Here is an 18,814-nt window from a genome sequence, read left to right on the forward strand (position 1 = left end):
AAAGTTACTAATAAGTAAACGGTCAGCCTGTAGCCTATGTGGTATCAATATATAAAATGCCAGTCAAATTGTCTTTATGTTCTTCACATAAGACATTCCAGCTACTCTCCCCATGCCTTAATGCCTGAAATGTCTTCCCTTATCATTTTTACGTCTTAAAATCCCAAATTTAATTCAAAGACTAAATCAAATGCTATCTTCTTGATGAGAACTATGTGAATGATCACAGCTGCTACTGCCTTTTCCCCAAAATTACCTACTATTCACTTTGTACACATCCTGCACATAATTACATACATACATTGTGTTTCTCCCAAGAATAGGTAAGCTTTTTAAGGATAAAGACCGTCTCTCTTTTGTTTCTGCATTCCTGGCACCTATCACAATTCCTGGTGCATGTTTGACACATGATAGTCTTACTGATTGAATTGATGAAGAACAGAGCAATCAGGGCTAAGAAAATGATAAGTAAAACTACAACTTCTGAAGATGTTAAAACTACTCCATCCTCCACCCCACTGCACCCCCACATGCCTGGCTTCCCTTTCCCCCAGGGAATTTGAAGCTGTGGTTATTTCTTTAAGTTTTAAAAGTACATACCCAGAAAAGTTAGAGAGGTCAGTGTTTTCACCAGCTTCAGTATGTGCTGGCTCATGTAACGTCATCAACAATTCCACTATGATTTCTGCCAAGTTACTGTTAAGTAAGTGATCGATCTGCAAAGACAGAAATTAGACACCTGAAATTCCCTCATTTGCAAATGCTTGGCTTACTCACAAATGTCCTTCGAGAGAAAAGCCAATCTAAGAAAAGGAACTTTCTTTCTACTCCTCTCCTGATTCTGCTTCGATTTTCCATGTTCTTTACCTAAAAATTGTAGGACTGGTGGCAGTGACTGAGATTTAAACTGTTTTTTGGGTTTTTTTTGCTTAATAAATGTCTATTGTATTGCTTGTGTGTGCACCAGGTAGTAGGGGACATCAGTCAGCATGCTGGGTATATGCACAGTGAGGCCAGGCCCTCACTTTCCCAGAGGGCCCATGGCTGCAGACTGGGAGGAGTCAGAGTCAAGATGGACATCCTGGCCAGTAAAAAACCTTCCTCACATCCTCTAAGAGGACAAATGGTTGCTCTCCATCAGAGATGGGTGGGGACTGAGCTGCGGTGGGAGGTCAGAGTGTTAGGGATGGCAGACACCCACTGCATAGACCTGACCTCTGAAGCCAGCTGACCCCATGGGGGATGGGAGCAAGAAGCCGTCCCCCAACAGGACTGTGGCCCCTTGAGGGTCTGGCCTTGCCACCGCCTCAGGACCTCTGAGACACCTGCATCTCCCATATCTCGGCCTCAATCTTGGACATGTCATACTCCCTCATCATGTCCAACTCGAGCCAGGTCTGGCTCCACTTGTGGGCATTCTTCAGCTGGTCCTTGGTCAGGCACAGGTTGAAGTGGATGCCCTTGATGTTGAACTTGGGATGCTTCCATCGCTTGGACCACAGCTTGGGCTTCATCTTGACCTTAAGCTCATTCATGGGCACCGCCTGGCTGGGGGGCCGGGCCACAGGCTTCACATCCATGTCAAAAGTGCTGTAATCAAGCAGGGTGTCTCAGAGGTACATGAGGTTGTCATTCAGGCACTTCTTCTCCAGTCTGACCATCTGGATCTCTTGAATGCGTGGGCTGTACAGGTCTAAACAGATCTCAACAACTTGGCCCTCGATGGTGTTGCCCAGCACGAAGGTGGCCCCCAGGCCTTGTCTGACCTCCGGGTACAAATGCCTAGAAAGTGGCTGGTTTTCCCCTTGGTGTAAGGATCCAAGGAGGTGACAGCCAGAATGCTCCCCACATAGAACTCAGGGACGTGGAGAACCTTGCACTGCTGCAGCATGTCCTGGAGGTCCAGATGCAACTTGGGTGGGATTGTCCGCCCCCATGGAGAGATGAACTTGGGGCTCAAGAACCTGCACTCCTGCTCAGGCTCCTGTCTCTTGTCCACAAAGACAGGCTTGGGGGACGTCTGGAAGGTCCCTGGGCCAGAGGGACAACAGCAGGTGGGCATGGGTGGCACAGCCCCGATGAAGGCGGAGGAGTACAGGCACCAAGCCTGTGGGCATTGCCACGTTTCCAGGTTTGGGAAGAGGAGCCTGGCCGAGATTTAAACTCTTGAGGCTAATTATCCTTCTTATCCAGAAACTTTCTCAGCCCTTCAATTTTTTTTTTCCCCAGGGTGCTGACTCCATCCATCCTAGCTACTATAATGAAATATCAAAGATAGTGCAAGTCTGCACGTTCCCCTGAAATTTAGTTAAACATATATCTGATTTACTCCAAAAATCAATCATCAGTTTGTTATTTTATCTTTTCCTGATAGGACCGAAGTGATAAAGATGATAGCATAAGAGAGAATTGCTTAGCTCCTAATCTCCCTATTCCTAATAGTAATTAGAACAATCAGAAAACCTCAAAAGGCCATTGGCTTGTGTCAGAGACAGGAAAATAAAGGAAAACTTATGAGACTACATTTTGTTCAATTGTGAGGTAGGGAGGAAGAGGAGCCTTTATGAGAAGCAATGGTGGTGGAAAGGTGATAGCTGGCAAACAAGATGTTACTCTTGACCAAGAAGTGCTCTTGAGGAGTTACACCAACAGGAATTCCTAAGCCCCACATATCCTCTGTTGGCATGGAGCTCCTCCTCTTTGCACCCCTTAAACCCGAGAGCCACTCACGCTTTTGTTTGGGGGGTGGGGGGATAAGAGGAGAGAGAGTAGGATTTAGTACACATTTGGAAAACAGATTAAACAAGTTTTCAAGTGCTGACTTCTGGACTAACTACAATGTATTAGTATTACATGGAAAAATGTGTTCCAAATTCCAAATAACTAGCCTACATAAAAAAATTCTGGATTCATAACTTGAGGTTTGCCATTATGGTTAATACTTTGAAATCTACGAATGAAAGTTATCAAATCTTTCACCTTGACTCATTTTAAAACATCACTATGAAAATGTTACCTATCTTCCATAGAGTTTATTTCAAATATACCTCCATGTAAAACTTCAACCCTGAAGCATATATTTCAAGACAAAAAAATTCTTTTTAAATACACTATTTAAGTTTTTATAAAAGTATTAATGTTAAATGAATAAAATCTTTAAGTCTGAAATCTAGTGGCAGTGTAATTAATGAATTAAAAATGAATTCTGTACATGTAAATATATAATTAAAAAACAGTTGATCATACCTGCTTTCCTAAGATATTTTCATCCTTAAGCATATCATATACTTTAGTAGCAGTATCTCTTCGCTCTGATATATCACTGTCCTCTGTGCTCTCAAAGGCAAAATATGGAAGAATGTTTACAAGGATCTTTGGAAAACAATCTGTTAGAAGGCTTTTCCAATCCTTCTCAATCTGGTCAGCAATGGACTTCACATCTTCAAACTGACCTCTCATCACCAAAAGTGGAATCAAAACCTTATAGCAACACCTGTGGATAAGATCACTTTAAATTACAAAGAGTAAGTTTTCTAAAATGACATTTTATAATGCTGCTCCCTCCCACCATCCATCTAGTCTGAAACTTATGACAAACTGATAGGCAATATTCTTGGTAGAGAAGGTCCTTGTAACAACACAGATCTGCAACTTCTAAAAGAGCTGTCTAGCAGACACTGGGAAGTTAAATGAGTTGCCCATGGACACACCAGTTATTTCTTATCTATTAAGATATAACAATAAAACTCACATTGTGATATAATTGCTCCTAAATATACCTAGCAGCTTTCAGCGAGATTCTTAAAAGTACAAATTATGGTTTTTGCTGGTTCTTCATACATAGCGAGTCCTCTAAATGTGGATATAGCCCATCCCCGCCCCCACAATTCCTCAGACGAATTCTAGATCAAGGCTCTCTCCAAGCTCCAGTCCCACATCCTCAACTACCTATGGGACATTTCAAACTAAACCTCCTATGTGTGTCACAAACATATCCAAAAATAGACTTTCTCACCCAAACATACCTCTTTTCTCCACTTCCTTGTTTCTGCTGATGGCACCTCCACCCTTCCAGTCTCCTAGGCTCAACCTCAGTGTTAGCTTCAATCCCTGACTGTCCTTCATGTTACATATGCAATCAGAAGGCAAATCTTGCCATTGCAGCTGTCCCTTTCCCGTCATTCATAGCCACCAACTTGGCCAAGACCTTCAACATCCCTTTCCTGTACTACTACTGTACCTCCTTAACCATTCCGGCATCAAGTCTCTTTCCACTCCCATCTAGCCCCACACAGCTGTCAAAGTGACTTTCCTTAAGTATAGATTGGACCATATTATTCCATTATTCCACAAAATCCAGTGACTCCCTACTGCCTCGTGAGTAAACAATAAACTCGATAACCTCACAACCCGGCCCAAACCAATCTCTCCAGTATCATTATTTATTCATCCCCTTTCCATTCTCTAGGATCCAGCCAAATTGGCCTTCTTACTGTTCCTGTTCAAGGAAAGCTAGTTCTTCTGGTGTGAGGGCTGCTGAGCCCTTTTCAGAGCTGCTTTCCACTGTTAGTGTCCATCTGACTCACCCAACTCTCACCTGTGGCTCCAAGAAGCCGTAGCATGCACAGAAGCCACGCCCTGGCAAATCATTTCAGCAAATGAGCTAAAACCAAGTAGAAGGTAATGGAGAGGTCTCAAACCCTTTGGTGAATTAGGTGGGTGTCTGCCCCAAACATGTGAAGACTTCCCCGGTGGAATAGGTAGATGAGAACAATTTGTTCCAATGGCCTAAGCAAGTACTGTGGAACACTTAGAGATTGGTTAGACATAGAAGATGCCAAGGTCATAGGAGACACTGATAAAGGTCCACCCAGAATGGCATGCCCACATCAAAGAAGGTGCTATGCTCGATGAGGAAAGCAGATTTACAGCAGCTCAAAAGAAATGTGAGATGTGCAAATTTAGAGACATCTCCACTCCAAATGTCCGTATGAACTACTGGTAGAGCCTTCCAAGCCTGTACTGGTCTCATCAGCCACAGCTGGATACATTGTACCTTGACTCCAACATAGTGATGTCAATTTTGGTCCTCTTCGAGAACAAAAGACAACAACCAACCCAAAATATTCCATCCTTTGCGCTGTCCTTCATGACTATAAGAAACTCTTTTCTCAGCTCCACCACTTTGATTCCTTCCCAGCTTAGCTCAAGAAACTTTATACTTGAAATCTTTCCTGATCCCCCCAACTGCTCCTGCCCTTTAGGGCCTTTATTTTTCATATGGTAAACACTCTTCTTACAACTTACAATCCTCCACAAACTTTTCAATCCAATGACAATAAGCTCCTTGCTGTTCCTCCATCTGTTGGCTCCAGGAAATTTCGCTGTCCCCCCCATGTCTGGAATGTTCTCCCTCCTGATCTCTGCCTGCCGGATTCCCCAGCTTCCTTTAAGTGCCAGATAAAATTCCATTTTCTAGAGAGGCCTTTCCCAATCCTTCTTAATTCTAGTGCCTTTCCTCTACCGATTATATCTTATTTATCATGTTTATATCTTGTCTGTCCTATTGTTTGCATGTTGTCTTGCTCTTTAGATTGTAAGACCCTCAACAGCAGGGGCCGTCTTGTGTCTTTCTTTGTATCTCCAGCTCTTACCACAGTGCCTGGAACACAGCAGGTGCTTGATAAACATTTACTGACTGACTAACATGGAGGAGATTATAGGATAAGACTGGAAAGCTAAGAATGCATATGTTATATATTTTCTCCTCAGCAGAATACAAACTCCTAAGGGAAAAGGTTATTTCATTCTGTCTCTTTTATCTCCAGAGCCTAGGACAGTGCTTGGCACTCAGAAAATGCTTAAAAATGGACTTCTACAAAGGCATGAGTCTTCTGTGAAGTCTGCAAGCCTTTGGCTTATTCATTTTCTTAATTCTGAACCACATATTCAAACACATTTTTCACTTTCTTTACCTTTTTCATTTAAGACAGAGTATCAATACACACATGCACACATGCACTTCGCTAAGTTTAGACTGTTCTAAAGATTTCTTTTTGGATTCGTTTACTTCTTTGTTCACTACAACAGATACTGGTTGTCTTCTTGGAGAACTTTTTGCTCATGATCATCATAAGCAACAGAAAGTCCTAAGACCAAATGGTTTATGAACTGATGGTTCTTCCTATATTTGAGTGTATGAGGAAATAAATTCTGTCAACAACTTTATTTGCCTCTCCAAGGAGATACTATGAGCCATCCTTCCATTTAACACCAGCTTTTTTATATCTTCTGATTTCATTTATATTGTAATGGTTCAGTTACTATCGTACTTGTTTGGCATAATATATTTTGACTTGTTTGGTCATTGGAAATGGAACCTTTATTTTGAGAACTAACAGCTAAATTAATACTGAAAAACTAAATAAAAACTACACAATTCTTAGTGCTCTCTGTTTCCTTTTCTGGGAGCACCTCCACCACTGTAACTGTGTCACTTCTTTGCCTGAGAGAGATAACAAGAACTGAAAAAGACAAATTGGGCACTCTGAAGGTACTCAACAAAAAAGAACAAGGAACAAGTAATTAATTGCTTGATAATTTATACCTTGTTTGTCTACAATATATTTATGTGTATATGCGTACACACACACACACACATTATGTATATATACACAAAAAAACCCACTCAGGAATGTGACTTCATTGGTATAAGGCATTTCCCACAAAGGGGATCCCTCTACCAATGCAAATCCACACTTTCACTGCAAGTTATATAGTCTTAAGAGATTTTCCTGGGACACAGAGATATTAACTGCCCAGACACATACAGATAGTATGTGTGAACAGAAGTTTTCTTGGCTTTCGAGGTCATCTCTCTGTCCACTGTGCCCCACTGTTTACTGTATTTCACAGCTACAGAATGCTTTCACAAACTTTCTATATGGACCTCACATATCAACCTAATGAGACAGATAGTACAATTATTATTATTCTCATTTCACAGATGAAGAAACAGACACAAGTTAAGTGATTCATTTACTATCACAAAATAAGTGTAAAGGCAGGATTTATACAGAAGTCTTCTGTACTACACACACACATGCGTGCACACACATTAGAGGTATATATAGCATTTGCAAAGCTACCTGTAGAAATCTGTAATGTTTGTGTAGTTCAGTAAAATAAAGGGAAAAGATGACAAGCTGTATCCTGTATCTTGTAATTTCAACCACTCCAAAACCAGATAGTCTAGATGAGAAGTCATGAAGTCTTCTAAGTGTTTATATTCAAAAATTTCAGAGACTCTCTTCAAAACCTGTGTAACCCAAAAGAACACCCTATTTAAAGGAAACATCCAAGACATGGTACATGTAAATCCAATTCTCATTTAAATGACCATAAGAAACAATGCTCTACAATTCAGAACATCTAGTTATTCTGCATGAAAATAAAACAAAGACATGACTCATACAATACTGCCTCCTCTAACATTGCTTTTTGAAACTGTCATTACTGTAGTACTCTAAAAACCTACTTTAAGTCCCCAAATCCCTATAATGAAATGGAAAGAGAGATTTCGAGTCACAAAATCTGACTCTCGTTCAATTTCTGACTCTACTATCTGGATAACCTTTCAGGGTCTCATTTTTTTCATCTGTAAAAAGAAAAGGCTGTTTTGTTTTCCCAAGGAAGAATGAGGAGCCGAAATTAATGTTTTAAATATTATAGAGGCTTTGTACTCATTTTAAGCTTTTATTATCCACATCCCACCTACAATGTTATTTTATGGCACTGATCATAATTTCATTCAAGGCCTTGGAGTGTGCCTTTACATTACTTCAAAATTAATAGAAGTAAAATACATGCTACATAATGACTATTTTTATAAGAACCCCAAAATAAAATATTTTATTTATAAAAATGAAACTATAACACTCTTTGAAATATTTTACATTAACATATAGGGTAATCCAAAAGTCTTAGTGCAATTTTAAGCTATTAAAGCTTAAACTAATATTTATAGATTAATTAATATGGTATTACGTTAACATTTAAGCTATTAAGGCTTAAAACTGTACTAAGACCTCTGGGACATCCTATATATGCATGTTATATAAACTATCTCTAAAATTCTGTTAAAAATTATTTCCAGAAATACTAAAAAGATTTATCATAGGAGGTATACAAATGACAATTTTAAAATCTGTGGTCATATTTTACCTTTTTTACAAGTTGGGTTTCTAATCCATTTTCTTTCACAGACTGGCATATGGCAAACAAAGCCTGTTTTTCACACACAGGGCTACAGTATAAAATCATGGATATTGTCATCAATAAAGCAGCTTTTCTGTTATAAGGCTCATCCAGCAGCTCACCAGCACTGACAGGACTTCGGGACTTCGTTGGGGAAAAAAAATTGTTTTTAATAAACAGTATCAAAAGGATAACAAATACGTGAACATTATAAATAAAGAGATGAGAATAAAATTAAAAGTACTTACAAGAAGCTACTGAAAAACTCAACTATTTTCTTTGCCCTAATCCAGAGGTAGTATTCAAGAAGAAAGGACAAAGAGTCCAGAGAATCACAGAATTTTAGAAAGCAAAGGAACTTAAGAAATTATCTAGTTTTCTTCAGTGATAAGAGTTTACTATTAATAAGGCCTTATTGGCAGGACTTCAGAAGAAAAAAAATCTTTATGCTAGCATAAAGATGCTTTCAAGAAAATTTTTTAAAAATCAGAAAGCCCCTAGGATATGTACAAGAGAGACCAGAAGCAATTATCCGACTTACCATCTGTATACTACCTATAATTATATATTACTGCTATAGTCGTTGATTTAATAATAAGACCATATGCTTCTATAGTACTTTAGTGTCCCAATTGCTTTTACAACAATAAGATTATTATTCTTTGACACTAAAGTATTCAATCATATCTTCCAAATATTGACAGGATTTTAAATCTTACTGTGTTTTATGAAAAGCAGGATGTTCTCTATCACAGAAATATAAAAGTATCAAAATATAATAAGAGCCAGGGACTGATTGACACTCTATCATAACCTCTTCTCTTCAGGTGGCTCAAACCATTGAACTGAAATATACAAATCAAACTCCTCTAAGCCACCCACAAAATCTCAGCAAAACAATTTCTTCCTAAGATAAACTAATATAATTATTTTTACCTCATGTCTACCTTATCTATCTTGTTTTTAGATTGTAAGCTACTGGACAGAAACTGTCTTTTTAATTATATTTGGTAAAATTACTGGAAGAGCTTAGATGAAGGCTTCTGTATGATTCTGCAAGTTGTGACTCACCCTCTAATCCCTGGATTTTCTGTCAACTAGAGGCTGTGAGCTTTCATTTACAACCTGATAAAACTTGCTGGTGTGTATTCCCTGACATTAAAAATGTGGATATTGAAACCCATGCTACAGCCTACCTTGTTTACCCATACACAAGTACAAAACAAGCACATGCTTTTCATAGCAATTAGGCAATAAACAATAATGGTTATATGAGAGCACTTTAATTGAAGGATTACCATTTCTCTCATTCCTTCCTGGACTTTCAAATATGCATTTTCAAAAGCATTTTGCTGGAGCTTCAAAGGAAATGCTCTTGATAACCTTGAAATGGATACTGGTTTTGTACCCTGAAATAATCTTTTTTTTTTTTAAAAGACAAGAAGAAAAAAAATAATTAGGTGCAACCAGTGTTCCAAAATCCTCTTCCAACATATTCTGTACAGAGAAAACAGACTCATCGCAAGGTATGCAAAGCTTATATTTACATCTCAACATTTCCTTCAAAGGGCTGTGTAATGTTTCTTCATTTAGAGAAGCTCTAAATACTTATAATTTCTGGTATAATTTCTACACCATATAAGTAATATAATCCTAGATCATAATACTAAGGAATACAGACCTGTGTCTTTAGATAGGACTACAATTAAATCAGACAAAACAGATAATTTACATATTCTAGACGAATGTTGCCAAGGATAAGGTACCTACATTCTCCTGTGGTAGGCTGTTCTTATGTTTAAACAAATTTTCAGGAAGTTTAATCTAAATCTCAACAGATTAAATTTAAGCTCACTATATTATTTCAACCACTGAAGAGATGAACTTCATAGAGAAGCTGATCAATACCTTCTGAATAACAGCCCTTCCAAGGATGACTATTAGTCATCTTTTCTTGATACAAAATAATTTAAGCCTCTTTATTTTCCTTATTTTCTCAAACCTCTGATAATTTCTGTTGTTCTCTGAATGCTCTAATTTCTCTAGATCACTCTTAAAACATTAACACTAAAATTAAATGTACAGTTCGAATTTACTAAAATAATCAAAGGCAGTTGTATACTAAAAAGCTTACTTAATAGTTATGTCTGTTTATATATTTCAGTCTTATACAAGCTTTTTCAATATTACTCCATGTTCATTCCAGTCAATTTGTAGTCCACTATATTCTCTAAGTCTTTTTTTTTTTTACTTTATACCTGTGATATTTGTCCCACTTCAACATTGTTTTTGATGGCCAATTGTTATCTATTTTCCACGGTTCTTAACAATCATAACTTAGTCACATCACCTATATATTTAACATGCTCATAAAGAAAAAAATTTTAAGTCAGCATACTCAGACACCCATATTCTCATTTATACATAGCTTACTGGAAACCAATCTGAACTAGTGCATATATTAGCTCTTAACAAATTCACAAGGTGTTTTAAAAACATCATAAACCATGGCCACATTAAATAACAGAAGGGAAGGAAGGAAAAAAGCATTTCCTGAGTGCCTACTATGTGCCAGGCACTGTGCTAATTGCTTGACAAATATTTCATTTGATCCTCACAACCACTATGAAAAACAGGTGCTATTATTATCCCCATATTAGAGTTGAAGAAACTGAAGCAAAGGTTAAGTGATTGCCCAGCATCACACAGCTACTAAGGATGTGAGGCTGGATTTGAACTCAGGCGTTCATATCTCCATGCCTGGGGCTTCACCTACTGTGCTGCCTAGTTGCCTAGGAGTCACTTCTTTGTCAGACAATTATCTCAAAAGTCTTTCATTAAGGGGATCTCTTCAGTGCGTATATACCAAGCTAAGAGTTACAATACAAACCATGTTGGCTATCAAAGTCAACATGTCATGTAATATGCCTAGTGTGTAGCTTAGTTTAGTTTTATCCTCACTCATACAACCAATCCTGAAGTGTCCTTATGAATTTAATACTACATGGAGAATTTGAATCACCGGTTAATTGACTTTGCAGCAAGCATTCGAACTTGGTGATGGTTGTCGGCTAGAAATTGTGGGAGAACCTCAGTCACAGGTAAGTCTTTTTCCACTACGCTGAGAACAGCCCACTTCGAATATGGATCAGCCTAAAGGAAATTAAAAATTCCAGGTAACAAAGTACAAAACAAAATCAAAATCAACAATTTTTTAAAAGTTGAAAACCGGGATTTTTAAATGATTATGGTATGGTGTCCTTCTCCTAATAACGAAGCAAAGCTCACCTCAAGCAAGGCTTTTAGGCAGTTTACTACTGCCATTCTCACAGGAGCCATACATTTGCCTTCCTTTGTTAAGTGCCTGAAACAAACAAAAATTATTAAAAATGCCAATCTATCCCTTCCAGATTTGGTTCTCTACACTGTGGATCCTTATTTTCCTAAGTTCTCTCAAAGCCTTCTCATGTTTAATGCAAATTAATAGGGAAATGTACTTAATATATGCTCTTTACTGTATATTACTATATTTATCTTGTGGCTAATAATGTTTCAACTGATATGACTGAGAACATTTTTAAGAGAAACTCCAAAAACATTTTTCTTTTCACAGCAGGAGACAGCTCTTGAATCTTCATAGTACCTTGTTGTCCAAAGTTTTATCAAAAATAAACAAGACTTTAATGCTAAGTTTCTTGTCCATGCTTGTTCAAAAATGATATCTGCATATCACAGATGCTCAATAGATGGTTACTAGGTGAAGGAGACAATTTTCAGGCTGTCTATCCGTAAGAAATACACACAGAACATGAGCAAATTAGTCACATTTCAAATCCTTTTTCTCCTCAGCCCTTCCATACTCCCCCACACACTTTCTCAATTCAATAAGCATTTACTTGTCTATAATATCCTAAGTGTTGTGTAAGATGCTGGGGACCCAAAGACAAAAACCACAACAGTTCTGGCTCTCGAGGAGGCTACATTAAATGGGAGAAACAACATCTGTACCAAGAAGCAATGAAAAGAGCATTGGGTCTTGAAACAGAGGACCGGGGTTTCAAATACTGCCTGTGAGCTTATTCTATATGTGTCCCTGAGCAAGTGATAATGGCTCTAGTTCTCAGCTTCTTCATTTATAAAAGAAGGGAACTGGATTAAATGGCCTCCAAGGCTCCTTCCATCTTAATCTATGTATCATCTGATAAACAGACACAAAATAAATACAAAGTAATTCCATGAGGTCTGAGTGGGTTGCACTAGCACCAATGACAATCAGGAAAGGCCTCTGAATGTGAAGAGAGGCTTGTAGAGAAACCTAGGGGTTCCAAGACATAGAAAGGAAGAGGAAGAATATTGCATATAAGGAGATACCTGTGCAAAGTCACAGATGTGGGAAATGGAATACTGAGTACAGTGACAACAAGGAGGTCAGTTTGCCTTGAACATAATGTGTGTGAGGGTGACTAATGTATAATAAGCCCACAAAGAGAGATTACAGGAAGACTATGAAGGGCTTCAAACAAGCCAACCAACATCTCCTTAAGAGCCCTTTTTTCCTAACAACCAAAAAATGATCAGCCAATATATCAAAAGATTCATTTCAAGTATTCCTATGAGTTTCAGGTCATGAACTACTTGCATATTCCTCACTGCTGTAACTATGAACAAATCTGTGAATGACAGAAAGCTACAAAGGTTAGCAAATAGATTTGACAACAAGAGTTAATATCCAAGAGATCTTCGAAAGCTAAAAAAATATCTGCTTGATAGGTAGAAATGGGAATAAACATACAGTTGTTTCATTTAAGGTTTTTTTTGTGAAAAGTCAATTGCACAAGTATAAGACAGAAGAAAAGGCAAGAATTCATGTGATGTCATGGTTCGATTATTTCCTCTACATAGAAGACTCCTAAACATAAGTCTATTTTTGGACCTAATCTCTCATGAACTCCAGTTCTATGCTACCAATTCTTTGTTGGACACCTCCACCCAAGATGTTCCAAGGGCATCTCAAACTGAACAGGCCCGAATAGAACTTGTATTTCCCCCCAAGCCATTCATCCTCCAAAGTTCCTCATTTCTGTCGACAGTACCACCATCCTTCCAATCACCCAGGGTTGCAAATCTGGAGTTACCATTGACTCTTCCCTTTTCCTCGGCCCCATATCTAAGAAGCTGACTACCACCTCACTAACAGTCATCCTCTGTCTCTCTAGTAATACTACCTCTTCCCTTGTTCAGGTCCTGGACTACTGTAACATCCTCCCTGCCACTAAGTCTTTTGCCTTTCCAATCCATTCTCTAATCAGCAGAAAAATGTCAGCATCTCCACTCAGGAAAATTTAAGAGTTTCCCATTATTTTTAGGATGACACTCAAAAATCTATTTAATAAAGCCCCTAACATTCCAACTCATACCAGTATTTCTAGACTGATTTCACAATTCCTAACAACCTACAGTCCAACAAAACTGGCCTACTTGGCATTTCTTGTAAAAACTATTCCCTCTTCCATGTCTTTACCTTGTTAGAGAGGCTGTACTCATGCCATAAATGCTCTTCTTCATGTCAATTTCCTAGCTACCTTCAAAAGCTTCAGTTCAGGTGCTGCCTCTTCCATGAAGCCATTCCTATTCTCCACAATTTCTTCTCTCTCTTCCCCAAATATGTGTGTAAGTACACATGTGTGCATGTGATATTCAATTATCTGTACACACTCTATTCTCCTCCAGCAGAATATAAGCTCCTAAAAGCCAGAGACAGTTTTCTTTCAGTCTTGCATCCCAAAGCCTAGCACTGTGCCTTGTACATCATAAATGCTTAATAAATGCTTATTAAATTAAACTTCACTTAGCAACAACTGGTGTTGATTTTTGTATGCTTTACTCGGCTCCTGCCATTGACAGTTAGGAAGACATCCAAAATAATACATGAGTCTTGTTGCAGAGGTTTCTTTTACCCACTATCTACTGCTAGAGGCAGCATGGTAGAGTGACAAGAAGCCTAAATGTGTATACAGAAGACCTGGGTTTAAATCCCAACTAACACTACCTATTTGATGTTGGATAAGTCATTTAACCTCTCTGAGCCTCAGTTTCCTCACTTGTAAAATGATGGAGTAGGAACATAACCACTGAGGTCAATTTTGACTCTAAATTTTTTATCCTATGATCCATACATGTGAAAGTATAATTGATTCAAGAATTCCAGAACTTTTACTAAATCTATTTTTAAAACAAAATCGAAACAATCAAAAAGAAGTTCTTCAAGGTATATAAGCAGGAAAACACACAAACTAAATGTCTACCAGTGGCTGGAAATAAACTATTGCAAAAAGAGATAACATATTAATACAAAAATCTCCATTTACAGTTACAGATAGGAAGAGAACAGAATTATTCCGTAAGTTTATACCTACCAAAAAGCTCCTATGACTGTTAGAAACTGTCCTTGCGCATTCCTTGTGTTTTCTACATCTGAACTCTGCTGACCCAGATTTGTTATTATTGGAAGAGTATGGCTTAAGATTGCTCTGCATACATCTTGGTCACGACGATACAAAGAACACACATTGCTATGTTACATTGTTTAAAAAAAAAAAAGAAAAATCATAAGTATAGCCAAAAGTAACAACAAATGAATAAATTAAAGTTAATTTTATATTTGGATTCAATTTCTTACGAAAGAGGCTTCAGAAGTTCAAAAACTTCTTCCATTGGCAAGGGGTATTCTTCAACTGGGAGTTCCTTTAAAAGCACCAAGTACTAAGATACAATGAAAAAATGTTTTTATGTATTTTATGTAAGACAGAAATATATGTAAAATGTCTGTGTAAATATCTTTAAAGTAAATGTAAATGTCTAAAAGTAAATGTCTTTGCACAGATGTGGAATAACAAAGATTAATGTTGCACTTACACACTACTCCCATAGTACAAATTGTGCTTGAGGCAAAGGTATGGCCACCACAACAGGGGCCAAGGTTGTACAGTGTAAAAAGGAGAAGATTTGGAGAAGCCCTGAGATCACCCCTGTATCTTACACTTTCTACATTTTCAACTCTGGGTAGGACACTTTACATCTAGGAGTCTCAGCTGTTTTATCTGTAAAATCAAAGGGTTGGACTAGATGATCTCTGAGTTCCCTTCAAATACTAGGATCCTATGAACAACTAACTTTTATAAATAAAGCCATTAAAGTTTATGAAGCAGCTTCCTCACAAAAATTCTGAGAGACGGCACCAGTATTACTAGCCTAATTTTACTGAAAAATTCAGTAACTTGTCTAGGTTTACTTGGCTAGCAAGAGTCAGGCCTTCTCACTCCAGGGCTAGGCTTCTCTCCTCTGCAACACAACTTTGCCAAATGAATCCAGAAAATGGAAACGGGCAAAATAGAGCTATATATACTCTTTAAGTCTTTTGGGAGCTAAATTAGCCTCTTTAGATGCTTTGGGAAACATACAAATTGTTTCACAAACAAAGGAGAGCAGTAAATAAATGATAGAAAGCCAGGTATGTTAGGATTCAGTGTATGTTTCGTATTCAACAAAGAGTCTAAAAGCAGGAGTTCACCACTGTGGATCCACGGTCTGCAGAAAGATTTCAGAGAGTCTGAACTTGGATGGGAGAAAAAAAAAATTACATCTTTATTTCCACTAGCCTTTGGTTTCCTTGGCAATACTATGTTTTCTATTTTATATATTTAAAAACATTATTCTTGGCCTGAGGAGGGAATACCATACATACCCAATTGGGTATCTTACCCCACAGGAAATAAGAGGGAGGAAGATTAAAAAAAAAAGGGAGGGGATGATGGAGGGGAGGGCAGATGGGGGTGGAAGTAATAAAAAACAAACACTTTCGAAAGGGGACAGGGTCAAGGGAGAAAATTCAATAAAGAGGGATGGGTTGGGAAGGAGCAAAATATAGTGAGTCTTTCACAACATGAGTATTGTGGAAGGGTTATACATAATGATACACATGCGGCCTATGTTGAATTGCTTGACTTCTTAGGGAGGGTGGGTGGGAAGGGAAGAGGGGAGAGAATTTGGAACTCAAAGTTTTAAAAACAGATGTTCAAAAAACAAAAAAGAAAAGTTTTTGCATGCAACTAGAAAATGAGATACACAGGCAATGGGGCGCAGAAATTTATCTTGCCCTACAAGAAACGAAGGGAAAAGGGGATGGGAGGGGAGTGGGGTGATAGAGGGGAGGGCTGACTGCGGAACAGAGAAACCAGAATATATGACATCCTGGAGTGGGGGGGAGGGTAGAAATGGGGAGAAAATTTGTAATTCAAACTCTTGTGAAAATCAATGCTGAAAACTAAATATGTTAAATAAATAAATTTAAATTAAAAAAAAAAAACAAAACATTATTCTGAGAAGGGTTCCAAAGGTTTGACCAGACTGATAAAGGGGATATATGATACAAAAAAAGATAAAGAATTCCTAAAGCATCACACAATAGTTAGACCTGAAGAAAATATAGCCCCTAGATTATCCAAGGATGATAACGTATGTTCAATGTTAGAATTCTTGCTTAAAAAAGATTTAAAAAACATTTTAAATGGAAGAGTATTTTGTTACAAACTATTCTAGTTTTATTTCTCTGAGAGCAATTTCCCATCAACAATGTGTGTGTGCAATTTATAAGACTTTTAGAATCAAAGATACGCTCCAACAACTGGTAAAAAACCTTTTCCACAATACTTGACTCACCATGTGTAGGTGGAGGGATTTAGAAGGGTCTAGTATGCTTGGTTCAATTAGCTTCAACAGCTCCCTCCTTATGTCAGATGCTCTAAAAGATACTGTATGGCACTGAGCTGTAGTTACACATATACATAAGAACTTTAGCATGTCAAGGAGAAGGAGATCTTGTTTTGTCAAATGTTCTTCAGCCAGAGGGCTTACTGCACCTGAAAACAAAATGTATTGACTCAGTTCATTAAGAGACAGATTTCTTGAGTTCTCAAAATGAAAAAAAAAAAAGGACCATTACTCAAGTATTTACTCAGATGTATCTCTTTTAAACAATCACCAAAATACGGCAAATAAAATTCTAACGTAATAGATTAAAACCTAGCATCATGGCCAGAACTCAACCTAGCACAAAAAGGGTAGAAGAAAATGCCAATTCTAATAACTAGTGTTACAAGAACAGCTATTAAAACCAACACCAATTTCAATCATTACATCCTTCCTACAGCAAAATGAGTAGCTAAGAAGAATAAAAAGTAATATTAAGCATCCACTCACCAAATGTGTTTTGTACCTCTCCGGATTCATTTGCATTATTAATATTAGTGTCATCAGAATTAAATAGGTTCATGGTTGACTGATCCTCTACCTCCATCAGGTTCCCATCAACATCATCTTCCTTTAATTCTACTTCTCCAGAATCAAATGGCCTTTTAGTAAGGGATGCCTTCAAAGAACAGAAATTAATTTGCTCTATTAGATATTGCTTCTGAGAGAAAAGCTGTGTATTGGTTTAAAGAACAAAAACAAAAAACCTCTATATCTAGGTTATGTTAATTCTTTTTGATGTGCAAACAAAATGGTAATTATCCATGTTTTCATCACCACATGCCAAATGATGAAATTGATATAAATGAACACACTTTTCTAAAAGTCTAGAAAATAAAAATACAAGGCTGATTGCTTCTTTATATCAATATAAAAATAGTTTTATTTAAGGGAGATGTAGAGAAATTAGGGCTGCTCTAGATACTTAATTATCATCTGGAAAGTAAGGGAAAATGAACTAAAGAAGATTTCTGTGAAAAGAGAAATTTAATTGGGTACTTAACTACCTGTAGTAATACAAGGTAGTATGAACAGTTGATGAGACACCTTTCCTCCCATAAGCAAAGACCTTAGAGTAGAACAGGAGGGAGGCAGGGAGGCTGGGCAATAAAGAATAAACAGAGCCGTGCTTAGGGCTGGATACTCCAATTTTGCCTCTGACACATATTAGTTAGGTCAGGGCTGTCCAAAATATGGCCTGGGAGCCCCACATGGCCCGCCTGTGGGTTTTAATTTTCACGAGCAAAAAAAAATAATAATAATTTGCATGGAATGCATATTAGATTTTTTAATTCCATCACTAATAAATAATCTCACTGATGTTAATTTTCTTTGGTGTTTTTAAGCAGTATTATGGACAGAACATATCGCACAGAATTTTCAATCAATCTGTGGGATGCGTTCTGTCCGTACAATGCAGACTAGTCAGTATGCACCTACCTTTATACAGTTGTGTTGTCACTTTGTTGTTTTGTGTTTGCTTTCGTGCTTTGCGCCTTCACCTGTCATATTGATGAAGTGCGTTCCCCCACTTTCTATTAGTGTACTGTATCTTTTTTTCTGGGTGCGGCCCTCGAATAATTATTTTATTTTAATGCGGCCCTAAGATACCCTAACGCTGGACAGCCCCGAGTTAGATAACCAGGGGAAAATCATTGACCTCTTTGAATCTCAGCATCCTTGGACAATGGTTATGAAGGTCAAAGGAGATCATATCTTTGAGAATCTCAAAGTTCAATATAAACATCAG

General features: G+C 37.7%; 1 protein-coding gene and 1 pseudogene across 1 annotated transcript in view; both read right to left on the minus strand.

Moving 5' to 3' along the window:
- Positions 1-18,814, minus strand: part of ATM (ATM serine/threonine kinase) — a 122,222-nt gene that overhangs the window by 68,045 nt on the left and 35,363 nt on the right. The window contains exons 17-27 of the mRNA XM_036743435.1: positions 17,515-17,683; positions 16,975-17,174; positions 14,936-15,018; positions 14,673-14,828; positions 11,545-11,620; positions 11,279-11,409; positions 9,555-9,675; positions 8,224-8,400; positions 7,149-7,318; positions 3,247-3,493; positions 601-716 (exon numbers count right to left, since the gene is read on the minus strand). Of these exons, the coding sequence (XP_036599330.1) occupies positions 601-716; positions 3,247-3,493; positions 7,149-7,318; positions 8,224-8,400; positions 9,555-9,675; positions 11,279-11,409; positions 11,545-11,620; positions 14,673-14,828; positions 14,936-15,018; positions 16,975-17,174; positions 17,515-17,683 (1,646 nt within the window). The remainder of the gene's footprint in view (positions 1-600; positions 717-3,246; positions 3,494-7,148; positions 7,319-8,223; positions 8,401-9,554; positions 9,676-11,278; positions 11,410-11,544; positions 11,621-14,672; positions 14,829-14,935; positions 15,019-16,974; positions 17,175-17,514; positions 17,684-18,814) is intronic.
- LOC118839893 lies at positions 1,308-2,117 on the minus strand (annotated as a pseudogene).

This window comes from Trichosurus vulpecula, chromosome 2, assembly GCF_011100635.1.
Source record: "Trichosurus vulpecula isolate mTriVul1 chromosome 2, mTriVul1.pri, whole genome shotgun sequence".
In the NCBI taxonomy this organism is placed as follows: Eukaryota; Metazoa; Chordata; class Mammalia; order Diprotodontia; family Phalangeridae; genus Trichosurus; species Trichosurus vulpecula.